At 59.9% G+C, this 27,956-nt stretch overlaps 1 protein-coding gene across 5 annotated transcripts; it reads left to right on the forward strand.

Annotated features, from left to right (window-relative positions):
• Window positions 1-106: 106 nt before the first annotated feature.
• SEMA6B (semaphorin 6B) lies at window positions 107-27,809 on the forward strand. Of its 5 annotated transcripts, none has more exons than XM_036115996.2 (17): window positions 107-169; window positions 16,216-16,365; window positions 16,497-16,620; window positions 18,280-18,340; window positions 18,473-18,535; window positions 18,940-19,041; window positions 19,435-19,525; window positions 19,851-19,970; window positions 20,433-20,521; window positions 22,156-22,373; window positions 23,211-23,342; window positions 23,571-23,720; window positions 24,082-24,264; window positions 24,351-24,497; window positions 25,222-25,299; window positions 25,394-25,452; window positions 25,874-27,809. In XM_036115996.2, the coding sequence occupies exons 2-17, from the start codon at window positions 16,245-16,247 to the stop codon at window positions 26,827-26,829; spliced, it is 2,694 nt and encodes an 897-aa protein (XP_035971889.2). In that variant the 5' UTR covers window positions 107-169; window positions 16,216-16,244; the 3' UTR covers window positions 26,830-27,809. The 5 variants fall into 5 exon arrangements, with proteins under 5 accessions (XP_035971889.2, XP_077913404.1, XP_077913409.1 ...); XM_078057278.1 differs by lacking the exon at window positions 107-169 and adding an exon at window positions 15,002-15,270; XM_078057283.1 differs by lacking the exon at window positions 107-169 and adding an exon at window positions 15,002-15,240.
• The last annotated feature ends 147 nt before the right edge of the window (window positions 27,810-27,956 follow it).

The following is a 27,956-nucleotide window of genomic DNA, read 5'->3' on the forward strand; positions in this document are numbered from 1 at the left end:
CGCCGCGGGCCGGGGGCGGGGAGAGCGCGCGCCCCCAGCCCCCTCCCCGCGCGGGATGCCCGGCTGAGCCGGCCGGGCCGGGACAGGTGCGCGCACGGACCCCCCCCCCCGCCCGCGCCCTCCCGCCCTCGCGCTCCCTCCCGCGCACTCGCGGCGCGGCGGCTCCGAGGTAAGCGCCCCGGGGCGTCTGCGAGAGGGGGCTGGGGGCGGCGCAGTCCCGGGGTGTCTGTCGGCACGCAGCTGGGGGGCTGAATCGTCGGCTGGGGCGGCCGGGTCAGGCGCTAGGATGGGGGCCGGAGGGCCCCGCCGCCGGGAGGGGGATGGATTTGGCCGGCGAGGGGGTTTGTGGAGCGCTATCGCGGGAGGATCTGTCAGCGACGCAACTGGGGAGGGGGCTGGATTTTAGGGGGGGCCACTGTATGGAACGGTGTAGTGGGGGTCCAGTAGCATCGCTTGGAAGGGGCTGGATTTGGGCCTGGGGCGCTGAATGAAGCACCATAATGGGGGAGTCTAATGGCACCGCGGCTGGGGGGGCCTGGATTGTTGCCTGGGGGCCTGTATGTGGGGCTATAATGGGGGTTCTGTCGGCACCGCAGCGGGTGGAGACTTTGTCCGGGGGGGCCGTGGGAGGCACAATAACGGGGCTCGCGGCTGCGCCGCTGGGGAGCTGGATTCGGGCCCAGGTGGGGGGTTCGGGGCCGGCAGGGGCCTGCTGGCCGGGGGTGGGGGGGTGGTGCTGGGGGGCGGAGCCCTGAGAGCTAAGTCGAGGCGGACCCGGGACCGGTGCGGTGGTCCTGGCCCGGTGAGGCCCCTCCACCCCCCTCGGCGGTCCAGCCGCCGCACCTTGGGCGCAGCTGAGCCCTCTCCTGCCGCACGCCCGGCCCAGAAAGAGTCCAGGGCCCGGGCCGCGGGGGAGGGGCCGCGGTGGGGGGAGAGAGCCAGCCTGTCCGGATCCCCCCGTTGCAGTGGGGGCCTGGGGGTTCGGGGCCCCCCAAGAGCTGACAAAGGGACAAAGAAAGCGTCTCTCTCCGAGCGCGCCGGGAGAGGTGGGGGGCGCCGAGTGTGGCCCCCCTCCTGCGGACGCTGATTGGTCCCCCGGGCGGGGGTCACGTGCCCCCCCTCTCCGCCCTGCTCTCCGCCTGCGGGCGCCCTCCGAGTTTAGGGCACCTCCCAGAGGGGGCGCTGCTGTAGGAACCACCCCCCACCCCTGCCCCGGTAGACGCTGGAGCTGGGAGTATTTGCAAGAGTCCTGGGGCTGGAGGCGATTCACAGACCCTCAGCCCCTATTTGGCCCTCTCTGGCTGAGGTCTTTGGCATCCTACCCTCCCTGCCCCTTCCCCCCACACCCCCCACCCCGGAGGTTGTCATCTTTGACCCGCATACTGGAGGGGAACTGAGGCTTGGAGTTAGAAGAAGGGACCTTCAAGCTTTGGGGATCTGGGTTTGGGCTTAAGGAGGAAAGCGGGAGGGTGGCTAATGGCTGGGCCAACAGAAGAGACCCCCCACCCCATTTACAAAACTGCATTTCTTCATGTTTCTCTGGGTTCCCTCAGCTTCTCAAGGAGTCCACTGGCTGGAGCATCCCCTCCTCCATGGGCTCCCCCCACCCAGCCTCTTTCCCAAATCCTAGTAGACGCTATTCAGGGGTGAATTTGGGGATGTATCTGGGCAATTGCTCTAAACTCTATTTAGAATGAGTACAGCATGTGGGGAGATGGCTGGGGCTCACCAGTGGGTCCAGGGCCCACCTGGGAGGGGGTCCTAAGCTCTCTGGGAAGTTGGCTGGGAGGTCACTGTGGCCCATAGGAGATCCCTTGAATACTGGGTAAGTGGTGGCCTGGCAAAAGCTTCATTCAAATGGCATGTGAACTGGCCTGTTCCCAAGAGTAGATGGGGAAACTGAGGCCCAAGAAATTGGCAGAGTGGGCAAAGAGGGAAGCCAGACCTCTCCTCTCCTGAGGTTGCTAGACAGGGTCAAGGGGGAAAGGAGCTGCCACATCAGCTGAAGCCCAGGAGCCCTCCCAGAGGTTACCCTGGACCCAGCACCACCCTGTCCACTCTGGGCTTTGTGGAAATTTGGGCCTGGAGCTTCCAGTGCCCCAGCCCTCTTCAAAAGAAAAAAATTCGGTGTAGAGGAAAGAGCTGGGGCTAAGAGGGCCACAGCTGTGTGACCTCAGACAGGTGTCTAGTCCTCTCTGGGTTGCCATCTCCCCAGGAGGCGATCTTTGGGTTTAGGGCCTGAGTGGAGGGAGATGAGGCAAAGAGAGGTCACATAAGAATGCCCTGGATTTGTACCTCTCCACTCTCCCTCCAGTTCCTGCCTACCTTCTGCTGGGGTTGGGCACCCACCGCTCCTCCGGGTCCTGTCGCCTCCTCTGCTTTGGGGTGAGACAGTGTCTCTGTGCGGAGGTATTGCTTACCCGGCAGGGGCCCCTCCTCCTCTAGGTTTTGTGTCCGCCTTTGTCCACTGGGCAAGGAAGGTGCTGGAGACAGGCCGAAGGAGGGTTTGTCATCTGCAGTGGCTGCCCAGGGCTTGAGACAGGAGTTGCTGGGGTTACATGGCACTGGACCTGGAAGATAGAAATCAAACTGTCCTTGGAAAGGTGACCCTGACGTCAGCCCGCAGGACAGGTGAGCTGGGTCCCTGAAGGCTGAAGGACATGCCGGTCGCTCCCGTCTCCTGGGAAGGTGGTATCTCTGGCTGACCCCGGGGTGGGGCCCGTCCTGCATGCCTGGCCCTTTGTCAGAAGATGCTGGAGTGTCCAGAGAGGCCTCAGCCAGGGTCAGGACAAATGGAATCAGGGAGGACTGCCTGGAGGAGGGGGTGCTGGTATTGGGACTGGAGGGATGGGAAGGATGATCCCAGGAGAAGAGGAGGACAGGGATTTGAAGTAGAGGGAGTGAGCGGCAAGAATAGCCACGGCAGGGTGTGTTGGGGGAGCCCTGAGTGGCTGGACTATTTTAGGGGTGGGAGATAAAGAGCAATTAGGCCTGAGAGTTGGGTAGGGTCCAAGAATGCCAAGTTGAGCTTGGGCTTTATCCCAAGGGCAGTTAGGAGCCACGGAAGGTTTTAGAGCAGGGGAGGGAATGGGCAACGTTTTGGACCTTGAGCAGCCGAAAGGAAGGGTAGCTACCGGGAGACGGGCTCCTGGAAACGCAGTGAGCTGCTTGGAGTGGTAGTGAGTTGCTTGTCCCGGGAGGCAGGCAAGTGAGGTTGATAGCCATCTTTCCAGAATCCTGGAAAAATAATTCTGATATTGGTCAAGGCCCAGGCGATCCTCCAAATTTCTTCTAAATTTCCAGGTTCTGTGGGGTTTTTTGAACTATAATATTTAAGATACTGTGATTCTGAAACTCTAAGCCATTTAAGGGGCTGGGGATACTCAGTCTGATTCCTGGAAGACCCAGCAGTGATGAGGGCTGACTGTGAGTGTGGCCCCATTGAGCAGAAGTAGGGAAATTGAGGCTCCAAGCAGCCCCGGACTCAGGCCCCAGCCATCTGCCCCACATCCTGTGGATGAATTACCCAGGAGCGGCTGCAGACCGACCCCCCCCACCCTAGACACAGCGCAGGTTTGGCCCACCAGAGCCAGGGTTCAGTGTGTGTCCTGATCGGTCTGGACCTGAGCCATGTACTCTCTCATTATCACGGTTGTCTGTCACCTGGCCTTTGGGGATGTCCACGTAAAGTGACAGGCATTAGAATGTGCCACAGAGGTGACTTAAGAGGCTGGAGACCCCTCTTCCATTCCTCTGGGCAGGGATACGGTGCCCCACCAGCCCCCCTTCATGACCCTTCACTGGTGTCCGCCCCAGGGCCTGCTGGGAGGAGGCCCAGGCTAGTGAGGACTACATTTCCCAGGATGCATGTTGGCCCTGGCTGAGCCTGCTTTCCAAGGGCAGACCTAGGGGAGAACTTCCTAACTGCAGGAACCCAGAAGAGGATCATGGGTTCTAAGAGGGGCCCTGGGGGAGATCTGGTCCAGGGCAGCTGGGGAGATCAGTCACTCAACAAAAGCTCCTGTTGGCCCCTGTGTGCCGTGCCCCACGCTGGGTGACACTGGGATCCCAGAGAAAAAGGCTTTAGCTCAGGTGTTTAGTTGGCCCTCAAGGGGCTTCCAGGCTGGAGAAGGGGAAACAGGAGGACCCTGGCCCTCTCTGCTACATGGAGTCAGAGTCCAGGTGTAAGGAGCAAATGGGGCTGGGGAAAGTTGGTCTCTGCCCAGTGGATCAGAGAAGATGAACAAAGGCGGGGCACTGAAGCTGGGGAAATGATGGATGTGTAGGAGTTCACAGTGGGGTTGGCTACATATTTTGATAGTTTTAGAACTTTTCCCAGAGGCCAAGGGGTCAGAGCCCCTGGGCAGTTGAGACAGCCTCACTGAATTATTGCCCTTAGAGATTGCCCACTTGGATCAGACTTACGTGGGTTTGAGTCCGTGTCTTTGCTCATTCACTCATGCACTCATGCCCCCTCTTTGAGACTCAATTTACCCATAGACGCTATTTTCTCTCCCTTAGGGTTGAACATTTAAAGAAGAGGACACAGGCAATATGCTAGGCATAGTCCTGTTGTTTTTCTTACTCCAGAAAAAAGAACAACTTTGAGAAGCAGAAACTTTGTGGCCTCTGGCTCTGATCTCATTTGGAGCTGTGTGGTCTTTGCTCTCACTTCATGAGGTGACAGATATTTAATAGGTGTCTATCTACTAGGTGCTAGGTTCTGGGTACCCGGCAATGACCAAGGCAGACTGGCCCTGCCTTTGTTGACCTCACATCCAGGTGGGGACGTGGATACCAACTAGGGAAATAGAGTAAATCAAGTATAATAAGTTTTCCTGAAGACAGTAATACTGGATCGTGTAGCTGAGGAGGGCGGGGCTGATGGTGTCAAAGAGCGTGTCTCTGAGGAGGTGGCAACTGAGCTGAGACCTGGAAAATGGGATGGAGCCAGTCATGTGAAGATCTGGAGGAAGAGCATTCCAGGAAGAGGGTAGAGGCAGTGCAAAGGCCCTGGGGCAGGACCCTGCCAGGTGCATTGTATACATTGGAGGCCTGCATGGCTGGAGCAGAGTGAGTGAGGGTTAGAGAGGGAAGGAGGAGCAGGTCTTGCAGGGCCTTGGGGGCCTCAGAGGAAGACTTGGGCTTTTACCCAAGTGAGGCTTGAACCCCAGAGGGCTGTGGGCCAAGGGGGCAGCACCTGACCCAGGGCTCACAGCCCTCTTATGGCTGCTGTAGGGAGGACAGTCTGCGGGCAGCAAGGGCCAGAGCTGGGAGACCAGGGCCGAGGCCTCCGTGCTGGTCCAGATGAGCAATGATGGGGTCCAGCCTAGCTGAGGCAGGGGAGGGGGAAAGAAGTTGGTGGATGGGGTAGATCTGGGACTTCTTACAGAAGGATGTGGAGAGAAACAAGGCCCCTTTCTCTAAGGCGTAGGGAGTACTATGGTTAAGAGTGTAGTGTCTAGACCATATGGCCTGGGTTTGAGTCCAGCTTGGCCATTTCCTGGCTGTGCAAACTTGGGCCTGTCACTCACCCACTCTGGGCCTGTTTCTTCAACCATAAAATGATAAGAAGAACGCTTCCCACCTACCCCACTAATACTTTCTGTAAGGCCCACAGCACAGAGCTTGGAAAACAATAGATGCCCCTGAGTGTTTGCTGCCATTCCCCTTTGAAGGTCTGAGCCCCAGGCTCTGAGGAGAAATGAGGCACAGATTGGGGTGGCAAATTCCCTGAGGTCACCCAGAAAACAGGGGCCTCTGGCCCTCACTATTTTTTCTCCACTGTCGCACAGTTCTCATGCCCCATCCCCCAGAGTCCACGTCACTCTGCCAACATCTCTGCCATTCCTGAGCCCTGACTCACCAGGACTTGTGGTCCACTCTGACCCCAGGGCCGTCCCCTAGGACCTATCTCCCGCCTTTGTCTTCTTTAAGTTCGTTTGCCAGGTCTTCCGTTCCCAGCAACACTTAGCACAACCCTGCCTGCTTCCCGCCCAGCATCTCTTAGTGGTGTCCCCTTGCAGACCTGCCCTTCTGGTCCCCTCGCACTTGGGGATCCCCGTGGCCTCCCACACATGGCCTCTGGGGGAGGGGCAGAGTGGCTGGAGGAATCTGGAGGGATCAACCTGGGGGAGAGGAGGGACGGCTCCCAGAATCCCAAGAAAGGAGGACCGGGCTCGCTGTCTTTTTGGACCCCAAGGGCAAGAACCAGATCTCTTTGTCCTCCCTAAAGTGGAGCCCCTAGAGCCAAGCCTTACTCCCCTCTGTCCCCCAGAACTGGCCCCAAGAGCAGGGCCCAGCTCCCCTGCATTTCCTTCAACTTGGGGCTGAGGACAGGGTCTGTCTGCCCCCAGGCCTACCCAGAATTCCCCCCTTGGGAATCTGTGGGTGTTCGCCCCCCCAGCCCCAGCCCCAGCCCCACTCTGGATTCCCCAGGAGCCCCCAGCCCCCTCGGGCGGCCCCCTCCAGGGCCCTCTAATTACCCACTGGGTATAAATGACACTTTAATTTTCTCAGAATGGTCGCTGCATCGTGGAGAAAGCAGCCCCCCCTCCCCCGTTCCTAATTACAAGTTGCTGCTTCTGACTTGCCTCCTGGCGGCCCAATTTCCAAACAGTGATTAAAATTAATTACCCAGGAGCCCCCCTCCCTCCCCATCTGGGCCTGGGGCCCCCGGGGGCCAGTCCGTGGCCCCCCGCTTGAGGTCCTATCTCTCCCACCTGTTCCCCACCCTGGCTCCCCGAGTGGCCTGGGGACAGGATAGCCTCTCTCTGGGTCTCCGCTTGCTTATCCGCAAATGTGCATTTTGGGCCGTGCGGCCTCGTAGACAGATGGCGCCTCGTGGGCACTTGGCAAGAGGCAGCGTAACCCAGCGCCCTGGGTTCGGACTCCAGCCGCACGTTTCCGTGCTGTGTGACCTTGGCCAGGTGGCTTCACGTCTCTGGGCCTGTTTTTCCATCCACGCAACAGAGATGATGGTGCTGGTCTCTGCCTCACTGGGTTGGGGTGGGCAGGAAATGAGTTCATACATGTGAATGGTTGGGCCCAGCACGGGGCTTCGTGAAATCTTAGCTTAGATCCCAGCTCCGCCGGGCCGCCGTGGGCTGCACGCGGAAGGTGGCTCAGGAACTCTTGAGCACCCGTCGTCTTCAAAAGAGACGCTCAGCACGAACGTGTGTGCCGTCAGCCCAGCTGTGTGCCAAGCCCTTGGCGTGCACGACCCCGGTCACGGCTGACCCTCCTGGCATGCTGGTGCAGTAGGAGCTCAGGACGTCCGGAATAAACACGTCCTCGCGGCTCTTTTGCAAGTAGGGACTGTTCGCAGGACGCTCATCGGGCTGGGATCTGGAGCGCCTACTGCGTGCCAAGGAGCCGGCGTTGCGGGCCCCGATTTGCAGAGGAGGGAGCGGGAGGAGGCCCTGCTGTCCCCCAGGCCGGCCAGGGACGAGTTAACCGGCATCCAGCAGCCTTTGGAGGGCGAGGGGGCCTCTCTCTCCCCAGCCCCTCCATGGCCAGGGCCCCAGGGACTCCCTCTGGCAGCTCTGCCAAGTTCCTAGACAGCCCCGAAGCCCGACTGGGCTGCCACGGGGGGCGACTGAGGCAGCTGGAGGGGGCAGCTGTAAGCAGAGCTGGTAACTAGACCTGGAAGGCGCAGGGGCCCGGCCGCCGGGCTGGGTTACTCGATCCCCCCGGGGACGCCGGGCCCCGGAGCTGGAATCCTGGGGCCGTCAGGCTGACAGCAGCTCCTTCTATGGAACTGGAAACGGGCATCCCGCCCCCATCCCGGCCATGGCAGATGGAGAAACAGGGGCTCCGAGCCTGGCCCAGAGTCACTGAGTCCCCTGCCGTGGCCCAGAGGGACCCAGAGAGGGTGAGCTGCCGGCCCGAGGCCACCCGGCGAGGCCACTTCACGTCAAGTAAACACCTGCGTACCGGGCCCTGGTGTGGTGCCTTAATTTATAGAGGAGGAAATTGAGGCACAGTGTCTGGTCTGGAGAAGGGGGAGAATCCCAGGGGTCCTCTCTCAAGATAGGGCAGCCTCCCTCCACCCGCTGGGACCTTCCCACTGCTCCTGGAACAGTTCCAGCCCCCAGGCCTTTGCCCTTGTGGAGCACCCTTCCCCACATCCTCACTGCTGTTCCCTCCTCAATCCCCAGGCTGCAGCTGGAATGTCCCTCCCCCAGGGGCCCCCCAGCCCCACACCTGAGCAGCCCCTTTGCCACCCCCTGCCATTCTTACCGTCATTTGGTAACATGCATACCCCCCGTCCCCCCTGTGGAGTGGGGGCCCCACAAGGGCAGGGCTTTGCCACTGTCTTGGTCACTGCCGTGTCCCCGTGCCTGGAACTGTGCCTAGCACACAGTAGGCACACAATAATTGCTCATCTAAGGAGTGAATGGACAGCTCCCGGTGTAAGGTACAGGGAGCCAGAGCTGGACACAGAAGCTCCCAGGTTGGTGAGGTTGGGTGGAGGTGAGAGAGGAACAGTGGCTGGGGAAGCCCAGGGACACTGAGGCTCAGCCAGGGCAATCAAGGAAGGCTTCCTGGAGAAGGGGACATCCACATGTAGCTGATATAGATGGTGAGCAGGAGTTGGCTGGGGGGTTTCAAGGGGCAAAAGCAAGGTGACTATGTCTGGGTGATTGAGGGGGTCCTGGGGAGAAGCTGGGCCTTGAGAAGGCTGAAGACATCCCCCTGGCAGAGGGGACAGCTTGAGCAAAGACCTGAATGTGGGACTGGTGAATTCTGGGCATGCCTGGCAGGAGATGAAGGCAAGTGAAGGTTAAGGTCATTCCCAGGGTGGGAGGGATCCTTAAATGTCAGCACACAGAAATCGGCTCTTTCTTCTGTGGGGTACTAGGGAGCCATTGCAGGCCTTTGAGCATGGTGTGGGTTGAGCTTGCCAAGAGTTGCTTGGGGGGAGAGGGATCAGAGAGGACAGTGGCATTGCCCTTCGAGCCCAAATTCTCAAAAGCCCCAGCGGGAAATGCCCAGGCCCCAGGAGGGACCAAAACTCCAGCCCCCAGGCTTTTAGCTTCTGGGAGCCTCTGGAAGCAAGAGGGATTTAAGGCAGATCGAAGGTAGAACTTCCCTGCTAAGGCTGAGGGGTGGGGGAATCCTTCCTAGCTCTGGGCTTATTTCTGGAGCTGAGCTGTCGGCAGCAGCGGCCACTGGCTACATGTGGCTGTTGAATCACATGTGGCTGGCCCGAATCGAGATATGCTCTAAAAGTAAAACACATACAAGATTCCAAAGATTAAATGCGAAAAATGGCATGTCGAAATGTCTCGTTGATCATTTTTACATTGATTACTGGTGGAAATAACAGTATTTTGGATCTGTTGGGTTAAATAAAACACATTATTAAAATGAATTTCCCCTTTTGAATGTGGCTGCCCGGAAATTGAAAAGGACACGTGTGGGCGCAGTTTTCTGTTGGATGGCGCTAGTCTGCATGATGTCCTCCCATCGGCAACACTGTGGGTTTGGACTTGTAGTCACCTGCATATAGGTGGGGTAACCAAGGCCCACACGGAAGGGGTGGGGGGACCCGTCGGATCGCAGAACCGGGATTTGAACCTGGGCCGCGCGATGCTGGAGACCAAGCCGCTAACCTGGAGCTCTTCAGCTAACAGTGTTGTCCGTCCAGCCCGCGTTCTGGGCCTCAGTTTCCCCAATCCACCGACAAGGTTAGACCCAGGGTTGGCCAGCCTGGTGCCCACAGGGGAATTGAGGTCCTCGGAAACTGTTTGATGGCCAGGGGGTGGCAGGCAGCAGCTTAATGTGGGGGATGGGTATATAAAGTCTGACACGTGGGCGTGTGCACACACGTGCAGACGGCCCGCCATGGCTGGGGCACACGCATGTGCTGTGGTTGCATCTATGGATACGTGTGAACACACAGAGGCTATTACGTGCTGTGGACATCGGGGCCTGTGGACATGCGGGGGGGGACCCACATTCCTGTGGACACGGGCCAAGTGGAACCAGGGAGGAGGGCAGATCTGGAGTCCGCTCCTGATGCTGACGCTTAGTTCATTCACTTACAACAAGACATTATTGAGCACCAGTGTGGTGCCAGATGCTGTGGGGACACGTCGTTGGCCAAGACACACCCCAGACTGCCGTCACAGGGCTCCCTGTCCAGGGGGGCAGACAGGCTCTGAACAGGCTGATATGTGGATGATTATTTTATTTGGGGGTACCCACGCACAAAGATTGTTGTGCATGCTGATCCCCGTGAGCTCTTACTATGTTCAGGCTCTGGTTGGTGGGTCTGGGGTGGGGCTTGGGCCTCTGCATTTCTTTTTTTTCTTTTTAAGATTTTATTTATTCATTTGAGAGAGCACAAGCAGGAGGAGAGGCAGAGGGAGAGGGAGAAGCAGACCCCCTGCTGAGCTGGGAGCCTGCCGTGGGGCTCGACATGGGGCTAGACCTGGGGCTGGATCCCAGGACCTGGAGACCGTGACCTGAGCCAAGGCAGACAGACCCCCAACCACCTGAGCCACGCAGGTGCTCCATGGGGGCTCTGCATTTCTAAGGGCTCCAAGTGAGGCTGATGCTGCTGGTCTGAGGACCACATTCGGAGGAGAAAGGGTCTAAATTGGACACTTTGAGAGTGTGATACCGGGTAGGGAGGGGCATAGCGGTGTGTGGAAAGGGTAGAGGCTCCTGGAGTATGGGGGTGGGTAGCGCTGGGAGGGCTGTCTCTGAAGATGTGGCATTGCAGCGGAGACCTGAAGTAAGGACAGATGCGGTTATCCTGCCCTGGGGCCCTGGGGCAGGACCGCACCTGCCTTGTTGGGGGGCGCCCGTGTGGCTGGAGCAGAGTGGGCGAGGGGGAGATGGGGAGGAAGTGAGGGCGGGGAGGGGGCTGGGGACAAGTCGTGCCGGGTCTTGGGGGCAGCAGGGAAGAGGCTTTCCCCCAGGGAGGTGGGAGCCCTGGAGGGCTGTGGGCAGAGAAGGGTCGAGCTGACTCGACTGCTCACGGGCGCCCTCTGGTGGCCGCTGCGGGGAGGATGGACGGTGGAGGGGATGAAGGCGGCAGCCTGGGACCAGGGTGGAGGGGACTGCGCGGGTCTGGGCGAGAGACGATGGGGGCTGACCAGGAACGGACTGGAAAGGAGTGAGGATTCTGGATAAACTTGAATGCAGAGCCCACAGGACTTGCTGGCATTGGGCGTGAGGGTGAGGGAATGAGGCTGGGGGGCCGGGTGTTGGGGGGAGCTGGGGGAGGACTCCCAGGCGCGGCCTGAGCCGCCAGCTGAGGTCGGAGTGCCAGAGCAGGCTCCAGCTGGGGGCCGGGAGCACCAGCTGCCAGTCGGGAGGTCAGCATGATCCATCCGTTCAGCACCGCTCTGGTGAAAACCCCAACAGGCTTTATGTTTTATCTGTCGTTTGGAACTTACCAGCTGATCCTAAAATTTATACTGAAGTCCCATGGCCAAGGGTAGCCCAGACACCTTGGCCTGAAGAAGGGCCAGGTGGGAGGTTTTCCAGAAGGAAACTGGAGCCTATGTCAAAGTTACAGTAACTGAGGTGCAGGGAAGACGGGAAGACGGTCCGGTCCAGGGGCCACCTGAGGACCTGAGAAGTAAAGTAGGGTGGCTTTGAGGGATTTCTACCTCTGCCTCAGTCTTCTCATCTGTACAGTGGGACCGTGTGCCAAGAGTTGGAGTGATGGTCGGGGTTCCAGCAGAGAGTCCCTGCCACAGCATGAGGCCTCCTGGATGGGGGCTGGCGCTCTGTGGCCTTATGACGGTCTCTCCTGTGTGTCCCCAGGGCTGCAGGCAGGAGGCACGCCCCTTCCACGGGCAGACAAACACGTGGGTGAAGGGATGCCCCCCCACGCCGCGGGGTGCACAGGCTGGCCACGCAGCGCCCCCCATCTGGCCCTGGTGGGGGCTCCCGGTGGCCAGGTGCTCGGGCAGGGGGTGGGGCTTCATCCGGGCGGGCGGGTGCCGGGTGGCTGCTGACAGAGGCGCTGCGAGTTTCATGGAGAGAAGCAGATGGTCTTGTGGGGGGGAGGTGCTGAGGCCTCCAGTAACCCCAGGGCAGGGGGTAAACTGAGGCCAGGTGCAGTGAGTGGGACTGGACTCCCCCAAAAAAGCATGTGGGGTTCAGTTCTGCATTATAATCAGAATAACTAATGTTGACCGAGCGGGTTTCAGCCTCAGCTCCATTTCATCCATGATGTCGCCGCTCTGTGCCTCAGTTTCCCCATCTGTATAAGGGGCATGTTAACAACACCCACCTCTTGGGTGTGCTGTGTGGATTTTTACAATGCTTGGCACATGGTAAGTGCTTGGTGTTTGCTACCTTTATTATTTATTGAGCTTCCACTGTATGCAGGGCCCTGTGCTGGGTCCTGGGGACACAGTGGTGGCCAAGACCCTGTCCTGCCCTCCCAGGAGGCTCACAGTCCAGTGGGGAAGACAGACAGACAGGCAGTTAGAAGGTAGGGGGATCAGGGCGCTGATGGGGGACACACAGGCACGTGGGAGCCTGGAGGAAGCCCATCCGGGCTGATCTGGGAAGGCTTCCTGGAGGAGGTGTCTGAGAAGAACAAGTTTACCAGGTTACTGGGAGCAGGAGGAATGTGTGCCAGGCAGAGGGAACAGCATGTGCAGATGTCCAGAGGTGGAGATGGAATGGAGGGGAGGAGCTGGGACTTCATTTTGAGGACACTGGGGAGCCATAGAAGGGTTCGGAGCAGAAGTTCTCAGCTGGGGCTGGTTTTGCCCCCCAGGGGACGCTGGATAAATGGGGAAATCTGTGGTTGTCACACTGGGGTTTCTCCTGGCATCAAGTGGGGGCGCCAGGGATGCTGCTCAACACCCCCACAGTACCCAGGACAGCCCCCCAGAGAGAATAGTCGCCCTGAATGTCAACAGTGCCAAGGGGAAGAGACCCTGGTTTAGAGCAGGGGAAAAACAGGTGAGATTTGAGTTCTAGAAAGATTCCTTTGCTACCTTGAGGAGGATACTGAAGGGGCAGGATTGGAGGCCGGGAGACCAGGTAGGAGGAGGTGGGGGCTGGGCTACAGAGCACTCGGGACAGGGAGGGGACAGGGAGGTCAACACCCCATTCTTTGGCTAAGGGATGCCGGGGCTGTTCTTAAGTCGAGGAACTGGTAGGAGAAACAGGTTCGGGCAAGGAAAGCCCAGTGTGGGTCCCCAGGGGTCCTTGGATGGATCTGTGGGGCTGGGGGCAGGTGGACAGAGGGGGCAAATGAACCCCTTCCCAGCCTGCAGTTGCTGCATCACAAAGTTAAGAAAACCAGGAGAAAACGTTAGCCATGAGGTCCCATCCTGACCTGGGGCCTCAGTCTGCCTGTCCATGCACTTGGGTATTAAGTTACTGCTAGCCTGTCTGGGTTGAGGGTTGAGGGAATGGGCTGGGTGATTATTGATCTTGTTATGGTCATTAGGATGCTCAACACCTAGGAGCAAGATCCTGGAGCCAGAGAGCCCTGGGTTCGACCCAACGGCCACATCCTCTCTGGTGGGACCATAGCCCCCAAATCAGACCCTCAGTGTTCACATCTGCAGAATGGGCTGACTGTTACACCGCTCCCGCTAGAGCCAGTGGGGGGCTCTGTGAAGTAATTCCTGGAAACCAGCCAGCCCCAACCTCTGGTCCTTACTATGGCAACAGCAACAACAGGAATCATAATAATTAGCACTTATTGAGCACGTGCGCTGTGCCAGGTGCTGTGCTAACACCCGCCACAGGCCTATGAGATCAGTACTGTTCCCATGCCCATTTTACAGATGAGGAAACCGAGGCCCAGAGGCAGAACCTGCCCAGGACCACACAGCATGTAAACGGCAGAGCTGGGATTTGAACTCTTGCAGCCTGACTCTGGAGCTCTGCGTGGCCAGTGAATGGAAGCTTTGTTTGGAAGGTTCTTACGTTAAATATTGTTCTGATAAAATGTGGGCCAAAATGCACAGGGCATCACCTCACACCCATTCTGGGATGGCAAACCCAGGAAGTAACACATGTTAGCAAGGATGTGGAGAAATCGGAACGCTCACGGGCTGCTGGTGGGAATGTGAGGTGGGGGGCCGCGCTATGGCAAACGGTCTGGCGGTTCCCCTAAGAAGTTAAACATAGAATTACCGTGTGATCCTAGGTCTATACACAAAAGAATTGAAAGCAGGGTCTCAAAGAGATGTTTGCAACCCCAAGTTCATAGCAGCCTTATTCACAACAGCCAAGAGGTAGAAACAACCTCAGTGTCCGGCAGGTGAATGAATAAACACGGTGCGGTCAGTCCCCACAAGGGAACACTCTCCAGCCTTAGAAAGGAAGGGACCCTGACACCTGCCACAACAGGGAGGGACCCCGAGTACACTGCGCTCAGTGAGAGGAGCCAGACCCAGAAGGACACATCCCACAGACCCCACTCCCAGGAGGTCCCCAGAGGAGACAGAGAGGAGATGGTGGGAGCCAGGGCTGGGGCAGGGGGTGGGGAGTCCATGCTTCATGGGGACAGAGTCTCCATGTGGGGAGATGGAAAGTTCTGGGGACGGAGGGTGGGGATTGTTGCACAACAGTGTGAGTGTGCTTCATGCCGCTGAACTGTTGCACTTAAAAATGGTTAAGATGGTAAATTTATGGTATATATATTTAACACAATATAAAAAGAAAAATGTTTATCAAAAAAAAAAAAAAAAGGACAGAGCACCTGAGAGGCCGGGATGACCCAGGCAGGTGTTGTGGGGGAGGAGACTGGGGGGGGAGGGCAGCGGCCTGGGGCTGGAGTAGGCAGCAGCAGGCTGGAGGCCACACTGGGGGCCTTGACTGCAATGCAGTGGCTGGGACCTAGATCGGGGTTACTGGGAGCCATGGGAGGCTGCAGAGCAAGGGAGGAGCCAGGGAAGGAAGCTCTTAAGGAAGCAGAAGCATGTCCCCCAAACACGTGGGATCCGGGCATCTGCTGAGTCACAAATACTGGAAGTCCAGGGTCGTGGAGAGGAAGCTCTGCTGGTCCTCGCAAGGCCTTCCTGTTTTTTGGCCCTGAGTCCTCAGAGGCAGGCACTCCAGGGCCAAAGGTCCTGACCACCTTCACCACCAGGGCTTCAGAATCTTGGAGCTCTGAGGCCAGGACAGGGCGTGGCGATGTCCCTGCTGCTCAGATGGGGAAACTGAGGCACAGGGCTTGCCTGTGGCTTCCCGGAAGGACGAGGCTGCAGGCTTCTTACTCGGGACCTCCAGACTGCACCCCTGCTGGTAGGGATGTGGAGGGCTGGGTTCCAGAGGGTGAGTTCTGCTCACACTTCCACCAACCGATCATCACCCGGAGGGAGTCTCCACGCTGCACAACCGGGCAGGTTCTCCAAATTACCTTGAACAGGAGCGGGAAGCAGGCTCCCTTGAGGGGTAGTGAGGTGCCTGTCACAGAGGTATTCCAGCAGAGGCCAGAAAGCCTGGACTTGGGAAGGAAGTCAGACTCACCGAGGCCCCTCTGAGGTCCCCAGCTAGCTGGAACATTCTACAATTCTAAAGTATGGCAACTCTCAGATTGTGGTTTATAAAATTCTGAGAGACTGAAAAATTTTTTAAGCCTTTCATTTTAAGATTGTTGGTTTATTTTTTTAAAGATTTTATATATTTATTAATTTATTTGAGAGAAAGAGCGAGCAAGCGGTGGGGCGGCGGGGGGAGGAGAAGAGGGAGAGGGACAAGCAGGCTCCGCGCTGAGCAGGAAGGCCCACGAGGGGCTCAATCTCAGGACCCTGATATCACGACCTAAGCGGAAATCAAGAGTCAGTCGCTGAACTGACTGAACCACCCAGGTGCCCCAGGATTGTTGTTTTAATTGTAAGATTTCTTGAATATATGTTTTGAGATTGAATTATTTAAGTACGTGCTGTTAAGTGTTGTGTCTATCATTATCGTGATTGTTTTTTTAATTATTTAATATGATTTTATTTCAAAGTCATTTAAATATTGTCATTATTAGTTTTTGGTTCGAAACCGTTTCCGGAGCTCTCACTACGATGTGGTCAGAAAGTCTTGCTGATAATTAAATAAGTGCTGGCGTTACTAATATTGCCGAGCTTTGTGTTATGTTTTATTATGACCCCATGGGGAGTGGTTTTCGGGTACTTGAAGGTCCAGGCCACTGCGGCTCGCGTGCGCCATCTCTCGGCGGAGGGCGGAACTGCAGGCAGAGCAGCTCACCGCCAAGCCTCTCGCCCGCAGGTCTCACTTCTCGTCGCCCCGACCTCGCCATGCGGACCCCGCGAGCGCCCCCTCCTCGCCCGGCCCCACTGCTCCTACTGCTGCTACTGGGGGGAGCCAACTGCCTCTTCCCCGAGGAGCCGCCGCCACTTAGCGTGGCCCCCAGGGACTGTGAGTGGGGGTCCCGGGGGAAGCAGGAGTCCGGAGGGAGGGTCTTGCTTCCCAGCTGGGTCGGCTGCCCACTTCCCTCAGGGCTCACCAGACCAGGCTCACCCCAGCCCTGGATCACACCCCTCCCCCAGACCTGAACCACTACCCCGTGTTCGTGGGCAGCGGGCCAGGACGCCTGACCCCCGCAGAGGGTGCTGACGACCTTAACATCCAGCGAGTCCTGCGGGTCAACAGGACCCTGTTCATCGGGGACAGGTATGAGGGATTGTCCGGCAGAGAGTGCAGGGTGAGGTGTGGGGAGCAGGTGGTGGCATTTTGGGGAGGTTTGCACGCTGGACCATATTGTTTGGCTGGAGTACAAATTGGCATCTTTGGGGTGGGACTATATAAAGGCTGCTGACTGAACTCCACTTGTGGTTACAGTCTGGAGTCGGCTATGGTGTGTCCCCACCTACAGGTGGGGACAGTTCTTTGGTCAGATTCCCTGGGTTTCTACAGAAGCTGCTGATGTGGGGCTCCAGGGCTTCTCGGAGAACGTGACATTTGAGTTGAGACCTGAGTGATGAGGAGCCAGCCGTGGGGACATCTCGGGGGAGAGGGAGAAAATCTGGGCAGAGAGCACAATCTATACAAAGGCCCTGGGGCAGGATCCGGCCTGGCGTGTTGGAAGAACATTGAGGAGGCCCGATTGGCTGGAGCAGAGTGGGTGCCGGGGAGATGGGGAGGAAGGGAAGGCGGGGAGGGGACTGGGCAGGTCGTGTGGGGTCTTGGGGACCACAGGGAAGACATGGGCTTTTACCCCAGTGAGGGGGGAGCCCTGGAGGGCTGTGGGCAGAGTAGGGGGTCCTGACTCAGGTGCTCATGGGTACCCTCTGATTGCTGTGGAAAGGACGGACCGAGGGCTGGAGCCAGGGGGACCAAGGCGAAGGTGACTGCCCTGGTTCAGGGTGGACTAGGGTGGTGGCCGTGGAGTGCATGAGAAGTGGGTAAATTCTTGGTAGACATTAAAGGCAGAGCTGACACTATTGGCTGATGTGTGGGAGGCGAGGAGAAGTGACAAGTTGAGGGTGTCTCCCAAGTTGTGGCCTTTGCCCCTGGAAGGACAGAGTGGCCTCAGCCGAGATGAGCGACAAGGCAGGAGGTGTGGGGACAGTCGGGTGCAGCGTGGTCGAGCTGAGTGTGAGACGCCCGGGACCCTCCCGCAAAGAGACCTCCAGGATCAGCTGGACCCCCAAGTCTGGAGCTCAGGGGAGGGCCCGTCTGGAGACAGGACTGTGGGCGTCGTCCTGCCATAGACAGGGGTGGGGAGAGTGCACAAGGCCGCCCGGGAAGGGAGCGGCTGGGAGGGAAGAGGCCCGAGGACCCAGCCTGGGCATCGGGGGAGCGGTGAGAGACTGAGGGCCTGGAGAGGTGGGAGGGGAGCTGGGTCCCTGAGGAGTTCCCAGGAGAAGGAGGGGGGCACAAGGTGAGACACTGCACGAGGGGGAGGAGGACAGGGAAGTGACTGCTGGACTTCACCTTGACCAAGGCAGTTTCTGCGGTGGGGGCTGAGGGGAAGAGCCTGGGGGAGACTGAGAGGTGGTGGGAGGGGCACCCGATGGCACCTGATGAAGGGCACTGGACAGTTCATCATGTTGGGAGTAGGCCCCCAAGGCCGTGGGGCATGTAAGCGTGAGGTGGCATGTCAAGGAGTATGGGTGTGCTAGAACCTGTGGGTCACTTCAGGACCGGAGGAGGCGTGTGATGGCACGCACGAGCACGCGGGGGCATGTTCAGTGTTGCAGTCGCTCGTGGCTGAGGCCCTGGCGCACCCCTGCACGTTACGTATGGGACACACTTCTGCCGCCAGGAGAATGGAGAGTGGGGGTGGGGGGGTTGAGGCTCCCATCCTCACTAGCTGCACCTCTCCCCTAGGGACAACCTGTACCGGGTGGAGCTGGAGCCCCCCACGACCACGGAGCTGCGGTACCAGCAGGTGAGGAGCGGGCCCAGGTGGGAGGGGTGGGGGCAGCACTTGCGGCTCCTGCCAGGGGGCCCTGACACGGGCTGGGGAGCAAGAACTGGGCGGCAGGGATCCCTCTCCCCTCACCGCTGCCTCTGCTCTCAGAAACTGACCTGGCCCTCCAACCCCAGTGACATCAACGTGTGTCGGATGAAGGGCAAGCAGGAGGTGAGTGGGCCCTGGCCACGCCTCCAGCCACGCCCCAACCCGGCCCAGCTCGGGGCATATGGGCCTCTGTCTCCATCCGGGGCCTGCACCCTCCTGTTGCCATGGCTGCGCCCCGAGAGCCTGGCCACGCCCCCAAGTGGTCCTCAGGCATGGCCACGCCCCCAGCCTTGGTCTTGCCGGAACTCCATCCCTTCAGTGGCCGCCGATGCAAATTATTTCTGCGCCTTGGTGGGTTCCTCAGTCACTTGGAAGATCCAGTCCCCTTTCAACCCCCGATGTAGTCCCAGTCCTGGCCACGCCCACATCCCCGGCCCCGCCCCGCAGCCCCTCCAGCCCTCGCTACTAGGCACGCCCACACCCGTGACCACGCCCACCATGGCTTCTGTCTTCCCGCCCCACCCCAGGGCGAGTGTCGAAATTTTGTAAAGGTGCTGCTTCTTCGGGACGAATCCACGCTCTTTGTGTGCGGTTCCAATGCCTTCAACCCCGTGTGTGCCAACTACAGCGTGAGTCCCCGCCCTTCCAAGCCCTGATGCCCCAGGTCCAACCTCCTGGTCTTGGCTCACCTGCCCTCTGCTGGCCCGGCACTTTCCCCAGACCACGTCACCTCCTACAGGAAGCCTTCCTGGATATGCCCTCCTCGGCCCCTCACCAGGAGCTCCAGAGGAGGCTTCCAAAGGAGATCCGGGAAGCCATAGCTCACTTAAGCTACGAGCCAGTTATAGGATTAACTAGAATTGACTCTTAGATCGGCTCGCAGAACAGTACACTAAGCTCTAGAGAGTTTAAGTGGCTGACCAAATCACACAGCATCCAAGGTGGAGGCAGGATTCCTCAGGGGTGGGGGGGCTGCCAGGTGTGGCCAGGAGCGCTGTCACTCAGGCCCCATCCCCCTGCAGATGGACACACTGCAGCCCCTCGGAGACAACATTAGCGGCATGGCCCGTTGCCCGTACGACCCCAAACATGCCAACGTTGCTCTCTTCTCTGGTGAGTGCCCCCAGCTCTGACCATCTGCTGGGGCCCCAACCCTGACCCGTGTGGCATTTTCCACTCTTGGAGGCGGGTTATTATGAAGGTGGCTGTGAAACAGAGAATCTCGGCCACGGTCAGCACTCAGCCAAGGTCAGGGCTCAGCCGGGGGAGCTGGAGATCAGCCTGGGCTCGGGCTTAGGTGGGGTCAGGGTTCGGTCTAGGGACAGGAGCTTCCTTGGGCTCTGGGCTCAGTCTTGGAAGATCAGGTTTTGGCCCACCCTGCCCCTGGCCTCTATGATGTAACTTCTCACCTGCTTCCCCTCAACTCACGCCCATCCAGAAGGAATGCTCTTCACCGCCACAGTTACTGACTTCTTAGCCATCGATGCTGTCATCTACCGCAGCCTGGGGGACCGGCCCACTCTGCGAACTGTGAAACATGACTCCAAGTGGTTCAAAGGTGGGGCAAGCATTCATCAAATCCCCCCACCAGAATAAGAGTCCCAGAGGAGACAGAGAGGGACTCCCATCTCATCTTTGGAACCTACTGACCTCTTTGAAGACAAAGCTAGAGGAAAGATTTCAGTTGGATCTAAAGTAGAACTTGCTGGAAATGGGTGGTTTGGAAACCTGAAATGGAACAACAAGAGGGATATAGCGGGAACTTAGCTCTTCAGCACATGAGGGAAGAAGGTGACAAAAATAGTAGATGTTGCTGTTTGTGGAGGGTAGACACAGTGATTTTAGGATTCGGACACCCAACACCCCCCAAAAAATCTTTGAGTCTATTTTATTTTGCCTGGGTAATTGGCCAATATCCCCCCTTCACTGTAAAAGCATTCACCTGAGCTGATGTGTTCACAGCCCTGGAAACTCCATTTCTCATGTTAGGGGCTGAGTTCTGACCCTTTCTCTCCTACAGAGCCCTACTTTGTCCATGCGGTGGAGTGGGGCAGCCACATCTACTTCTTCTTCCGGGAGATCGCGATGGAGTTTAACTACCTGGAGAAGGTGAGGTCCTCTCTCTCCCACCCCTGAGAGGCACTGGTGGTGGGGCATGGAGCTGAGAGGCTCTGGTCATGGGAAGTGGGGAGTAGAGGTGGATCCATGAATCTCCACCTGGGGCAAGAGGTTCTGCCCTCCACCTCTGATCCTCAAGACCCTCCACTCCAGCCAGGACCAGGCCTCTGAGGCTGGAAGACATTTATGGAGCAGCCTTGGTGCACACAGCCCTGGGTGAGGTTCATGGGTTTGAAGGCAGGTAACACCTCTGGGTTCCAGTCCTGGTGTTGTTGCTATTCGCCTGTCCACCCACCCATCTCTCAACCATTTATCCATCCTTTATCCACTGTCCATCCATCTGCGTACTTACCCTCCTACTTAGCCACCTTCTCATTCACCCATCTATGTGTTCTGCAGCCCACCCATAATTCCATCAACTCATGTATCTATCTATCCATTTATCCATCTGCCCACCCATCCACTCAACCATCATCCATCCATCCATCCATCCATCCGCTCATCTACCTTACCTCCCACTCATTTCCTTATTCACCCATTTATCCAGCTACCTGTGCATTCATTCATATACTTAACCATCCACTTATCTATCCTCTTCATTAGCTCATTCATCTCTTCATATATCTGTCCACCCTTTGGTATATCCAATTGTCTACCCCCCCATAACTTATTCATCCGTGCCATTCAATGTTCTGTCTATCCATACATCTGCTCATCCATCTACCCATGGATCCACTCATCCATCTACCCATGGATCCACTCATCCATCTACCCATGCATCCGCTCATCCATCTACCCATGCATCCGTTCATCCATCTACTTATGCATCAACTCATCCATCGACTCATGGATCTACTCATCCATTGATCTGTCCTTATGTTCTTCTTCATCTGCCCATCCATCTATTCCTCCTCCATGCAACCACCCATTTATCCACTTACCCATCCATCCATCCATGCACCCACCCATCCATCCACCCACCCACCCATTTATCTCCCATCTATCCATTCATCCATACACACATCCTTCTACCCATCCATCTATCCATCCATCCATTCATCCATCCATCATCTCCTTCATTATTTTTCTAACTATCCATCATTATCTCCTTCACATTTGTTCATCTATCCATCCATCTATCCACTCATCCTGCCATCCCTCCACCTACCCATCTACCCATCTATCCTGTCCCTCACTCCACCAGGCAGCTGGACAGTTAAGTGCGAATTCTTCCCCATTTACTACTAGTGTGACGTTGGGCCAGTCACTTCTCTTTCTCTGGTCCTCAGTTTCCCCATCTGTACAATGGGGATATTGGTCCCCTCCTTTGTAGAGTTTGGGAGGAGTGTAGGAGATGATGAGGATTATGTGCCTGGTACATAGTGAGCAATCTGTAAACACGTGAGATTTCGACTGGGATGGCCATGGTTGTGATGACCATCCCTGACATCCCCGTGTTTCTGCTGGGGAATGCGGTGCTCAGAGGAGTGTGGTGACTAACTGGGGTCGCACGGTGAGCCAGTGACAGACTCCTCCATCCCGGCCTGGGTGATGGCCAGTGCGGCCTGTGGGCAGCCTTCCCGGACTCAGGGCTCAGGCCCCCATTTTATCTGCTGTCGCACCAGGTGGTGGTGTCCCGCGTGGCCCGGGTGTGCAAGAATGACCTGGGAGGTTCCCCTCGGGTGCTGGAGAAGCAGTGGACGTCCTTCCTGAAGGCGCGGCTCAACTGCTCTGTGCCTGGGGACTCCCACTTCTACTTCAACGTGCTGCAGGCCGTCACGGGTGTGGTCAGCCTGGGGGGCCGGCCTGTGGTCCTGGCTGTTTTCTCCACCCCCAGCAACAGGTCAGAGGGCCCCGAGGGGAGCAAACTGGGGCACTGGGGGGAGAGAAGCAGAGAGCTCCCACATTCATCATATATTCCCTGGGTCCTGGGCTGGGCGAGATTGGACTCCCGAGCGGCATCAGCCCCAGACTGGGGTGGGACAAAGCCAGCTACTGACCCTCCATGGCCCTTTGGTCAGAAGGGGCCAGATGGGGGGTGTCCTCATCTTCTGCCTTTAGAAGAGGGGGGTCAAAGAGGGCTTCCTGGAGGAGGGGACATTGGAACGAGCCACCAATGGGTGTGAGATGGCAGGAGAGGGAAGAGCATTCCAAGTTGAAGGAATAGCATGTGCAAAGGCCCTGAGGCTGCAGTGAGTTTGGTATGTTTAAATAATAGGGAGGAGGCCCCCGTGGCTGGAGAGGAGGAGGCAAGGGGGAGAGTAGAGGATATGAGGGCAGAGAGGTGAAAAGCCACTGGGAGGAGCCTGTACTGTATCCTGAGAGCTCTAGGGAGCCATGGGAGAGTGAGGAGCAGAAGAGAGACAAGGTCAGATGTGCATTTTTGGAAAGCCCCCGGGGCATGGGTTGAAAGGGGGCAAGAGTGACATCTGGGAGACTGGATGTCCAGGCAAGTGACAGTGGGTGGCCATGGAGGGACACGGGTGGCCATGGAGGAGCCAGCCTGTGGTCCAGTCTGAGCCCTGTTGAGGAAGCAGAGTGACTGGAGTGGATGGGTGGCATCTCTGGCCCAGGGTACGGAACATCTATCAGCTTCACCGGGACAAAGGCTCTCCAGTGCGCCTGTCCAAGGCAGTGCCCTGCACCAGGCTCACCACTGCCTCTCCCCTAACTCCCCCAGCATCCCCGGCTCGGCTGTCTGCGCCTTTGACATGACTCAGGTGGCCGCTGTGTTTGAAGGCCGCTTCCGTGAGCAGAAGTCCCCTGAGTCCATCTGGACACCCGTGCCAGAGGATCAGGTGCCACGGCCCCGGTGAGAGCCCCCTTGATCCTGAACCAGGTACCCAGGTGGGGTGTCCTGACCCTCGGACGAAGGGCTGGGACTTCCAGGTGGATTTTGTGGGGCTGAGTTCAGCTGTACCCATTACACAGATGCAGAAGACTGAGGCCCTTTCTGCAGGGCAGCAGGTCCCCCGGCAAATCAGAGCCCCTGTGTAGGGATGCGCGAGGCCGCCCTGACCACCGCTTCCTCCCCACCTAGACCCGGGTGCTGTGCAGCTCCTGGCATGCGGTACAACGCCTCCAGCGCCTTCCCCGATGAGATCCTCAACTTTGTCAAAACCCACCCCCTGATGGACGAAGCGGTGCCCTCTCTGGGCCACGCGCCCTGGATCGTACGGACTCTAATGCGGTCAGTCCCCGTGCATGGCTGGGGTCCGGTGGGCCAGTGGGTGGTGACGAGAGCCCAGGCCGGGGTGGTGGGTGGGGAGGAAGAAGGGGGCCACCTGTGGGCATGAGGGCAAGGGGGAGAGCGGTCCTGCTGCAGCCAGGCCCTCCAGACAGCTGAGTATGCAGTGACCCAGGGCCGCGTGGTGGGGACGGGGTGGTGGGGCGGAGAGAGGTGAAGGGGGGACAGGCCCAGGCTGGGGTCCAGCTTGGGGGTCTGTCTCTCTGTGATGTGCCCCCGCCTGGCATGGGTGGTGTCTCTACACATGCCCAGGGCACCGCAGGGGCTATGGGACCAGCCTAACCCCTGCCCACCCTGGCCCCAGGCACCAGCTGACGCGAGTGGCTGTGGACGTGGGCGCTGGCCCCTGGGGCAACCACACCGTTGTCTTCCTGGGCTCCGAGGTGGGCACCGTCCTCAAGTTCCTCATCTGGCCCAACGCCAGCACCTCGGGCACCACCGGGCCCAGTGTCTTCCTGGAGGAGTTTGAGACCTACCGGCCAGACAGGTGAAGTGGGCAGAGGTCGGGAGGTGGGACCGGTGGGCGGGGAGATGGGGCTCGCCCTCGAGTCCTGCCAATCTGCTCACCCGCAGGTGTGGACGGTCGGGCGGCGGCGAGGCAGGGCGGCGGCTCTTGAGCCTGGAGCTGGACACAGCCTCAGGTGGCCTGCTGGCAGCCTTCCCCCGCTGTGTGGTCCGCGTGCCCGTGGCCCGCTGCCAGCAGTACTCAGGGTGCATGAAGTGAGTGCCCCCTGGCGCAGGCTGCGGAGGTGAGGGGGAGGCAAGGGGAAATGAGCATGGGAAGCCGGGAGAGCCGAGTTCAAGTCCAGGGCCCAACAGTGTCCTGACTCATTGAACGATGAGCCCATGAGCCAGGCAGAGGACACAGCTCGTGCAAAGGCCCTGGGGCAGGAGCGGGCCTTTTATGTTGGAAGAACAGCAAGGAGGCCCGATTGGCTGGAGCAGAGTGAGCGAGCGGGAGAGAGGGAAGAGGGGAGGACAGCAAGGGGAGTGGGGCAGTTGTGCAGGGGCGGGGTCCTCTGGGCCATGGGGGAGACTTGGGCTCTCAGAGGTGGGAGCCCTGGAGGGCTGTGGGCAGAGGGCTGTATGAGATCTGACTGACATCTTTAAGAGCAGCAGGAGCAAAAGCTGGGGACCAGGGAGACAGCTGTCTCCCTGCCTTTAAAACGGGTGGCAAGATCAGATGTAAAGTTCTGGTGCGCCCCTAGTCTCAGCGTGAGCCCTCAACACGGAGAAATCCTTCCCTGAGCCCGCCATCATGGCAATAATGACGCCTGGGCTCCCACTTGGGCAAAAGTGAACTGTCCTGCGCCTTATCTAGAAAGTGGGGAACAAGTAGCCCCTAGCGCAAAGATTTGTCACAAGGAGTCCCGGAACTGGCAGTCAGAGGTACCTTGTAGGGGACTGTGGTTGATGGACCCGCCGGGTCACCTGTCTGCTCTAGGAACTGCATCGGCAGTCAGGACCCCTACTGCGGGTGGGCCCCTGATGGTTCCTGCACCTTCCTCAGCCCCGGCACCAGGTACTGGGGGAGAGGGCCTACGGGAGGGTGTCCCACCCACCTGATGACCAGGCTGGGAGGGGTTCCTGCTGACTGCCTTTCTTACCGCTGTTAGAGGCGCCTTTGAGCAGGACGTGTCCGGGGCCAGCACCTCCGGCTTAGGGGACTGTACAGGTAAGGACAGTGCGGGCCGGCTGGGGGCTGGGGACCACCAGGGTTCTCCTAGTGCCCTTTGCTGCCCAGGCCCAGATAGCGGGCTGGGGGAGGGCGGTGGCCCGGGTCAGGGCATTGGAGGGGCAGGGGTCCCACTTCCAGGGGGGGTGGCAGGGGAGGGACAGAGACAGACCAAGAGACAGGCCACGAAGCCGACAGACAGACCTGGGAGACGACGCACAGACCCCAGCAGACAGAGAGACGCCGAGAGACAGGCAGACAGAGGCTCTGAAGGGGACACAGAGACACCACGAAGCAGACGGACAGGCGGGCAGGCCGACCTTGGAGAGGACCGCCCGCAGCCAGAGGGGCCGAGGCGGCGGGAGGCGGGGACCGGGCCGTCCCCCGCCGCCCCTCTCACGCGGCCCGCGCTCCCGGCCAGGACTCCTGCGGGCCAGCCTGGCGGACGAGCGCGCCGGGCTGGTGTCGGTGAACCTGCTGGTGACGTCGTCGGTGGCGGCCTTCGTGGTGGGCGCCGTGGTGTCCGGCTTCAGCGTGGGCTGGTACGTGGGCCTCCGCGAGCGGCGCGAGCTGGCGCGCCGCAAGGACAAGGAGGCCATCCTGGCCCACGGCGGCGGCGAGGCCGTGCTGAGCGTGAGCAGGCTGGGCGAGCGCCGGGCGGCAGGGCCCGGGGGCCGCGGCGGGGGCGGCGTGGGGGGCGGCGTGGGGGGCGGCGGCGGCGCCGGGGGCCCCCCCGAGGCCCTGCTGGCCCCCCTGATGCAGAACGGCTGGGCCAAGGCCACGCTGCTGCAGGGCGGCCCCCACGACCTGGACTCGGGGCTGCTGCCCACGCCCGAGCAGACCCCGCTGCCGCAGAAGCGTCTGCCCGCGCCGCACCCCCACGGGCTGGCCGCGCGCGCCTGGGAGCACGGGCACCCGCTGCTCTCGGCGTCCGCCTCCTCGTCGCTGCTGCTGCTGGCGCCCGCCCGCGCCCCCGAGCCGCCGCCCGCGCCCCCCGCGCCCCCCGCGCCCGGCGAGCCGGCCCCCGACGCGCGCCTCTACGCCCGGCCCGGCCGCGCCTCGCACGGCGACTTCCCGCTCACCCCGCACGCCAGCCCCGACCGCCGGCGCGTCGTGTCGGCGCCCACGGGCCCCTCGGACCCAGCCCCCGCCGGCGACGGCCTCCCGCGGCCCTGGAGCCCGCCGCCCACGGGCAGCCTGCGGAGGCCCGGCCCGCACGGCCCGCCGGCCGCAGCCCTGCGCCGCACGCACACGTTCAACAGCGGCGAGGGCCGGCCCGGCGACCGCCACCGCGGCCGCCACGCGCGGCCCGGCACGGACTTGGCCCACCTCCTCTCCTACGGGGGCACGGACAGGACTGCGCCCCCCGTGCCCTAGGCCGGGGCCCGACGCCTCGGCGGTGCCAGCCACGGGAACCAGGAGCGAGAGAGCCGGCCCAGCTCCAGTGGGTGCTCAAGACCCCCACCCCACCCTCGGGGCTGGGGGGCCCTCGGCCACACGGAAGCACAACGAGCTCGGCGCCCCCCCCCGCCCCGCCCCGCCCCGCCCGGGGCCGCGGGACACTGAGGCGATTTGGGGGTGGGGGGGGCGGGAGGAATGTGCTATGGATTTGAGGTTGACCTTCTGCGCGTGGATTTGGGTTTGTTTTCCAATTGGCGTTTCTTTTGCAGATTTCTATCCAATTGCACAACTCCGTTCTCGGGGTGTCAGCCGGGGGGGGGGGCTTGGAGGCGGCGGGACAGGGGAGGGGCCGCAGCCGCAGACCCAACCTCCCCGCCCCCCCCTTTCCAGGCCCCTCCTCAACCCAGGCTCCTGGCGTGTGTGGGTGTGTGTGTGTGTGTGCATGCCGTGTTCGTGTGCAAGGGGCCAGGAAGGGGAGGGAGGTGTGTGTGTGTGCCCACGAGGGCTGCTGCCGGCGTGTGTGTCGCGGCGGGCCACGCGTGCCGTGTACCTGTCTGTGTGCCAGGCGGTGGCCCCAGCGGCCTGGGCGTTGGCTGAGCCGGCGCCGGGGCTTCCAGAAGGCCCGGGGGCCTCCAAGGTGCCGGTTAGGAGTTTGAGGGGGAGACGAGAAGGGGTTTCGGGCAGGGGGGCCGGGAGGGCCTGCCCAGAAGTCATATTGGCAGCAGCTGTCTAAAGGGCTTGGTGGTCTGGGGGGCGGGGAAGGCGGGCGGGCCCCACTGTAAATACGGCCCCAGGGTGGTCAGAGGGTCCCATGCCACCCGTCCCCTTGTGACCTCTCCCTTGACCTCCAGCTGACCGTGCATGCCAGCTGAGTGGCCAGCTGAGTCCTGGACCCTCTCTGGAGTTTGCCTCCCCCAACCCCCTCCCCATCAATAAAACTGTTTACAACCACCGGCCCCCAAGGCTCTGGGTCTGCTCTGTCTCCTAGGGGTGGGACCTGGACCACACTTGCCTGGGGCAGTCGGGAGTACCCCCCGCCCGCCCCCTGTGAGACTCATGGCGACAAGCAGAATTTGGCGGAACTAGGTGTGGAAATGGCGGGC

Source organism: Halichoerus grypus, chromosome 1 (assembly GCF_964656455.1).
Source record: "Halichoerus grypus chromosome 1, mHalGry1.hap1.1, whole genome shotgun sequence".
Lineage (NCBI taxonomy): Eukaryota > Metazoa > Chordata > Mammalia > Carnivora > Phocidae > Halichoerus > Halichoerus grypus.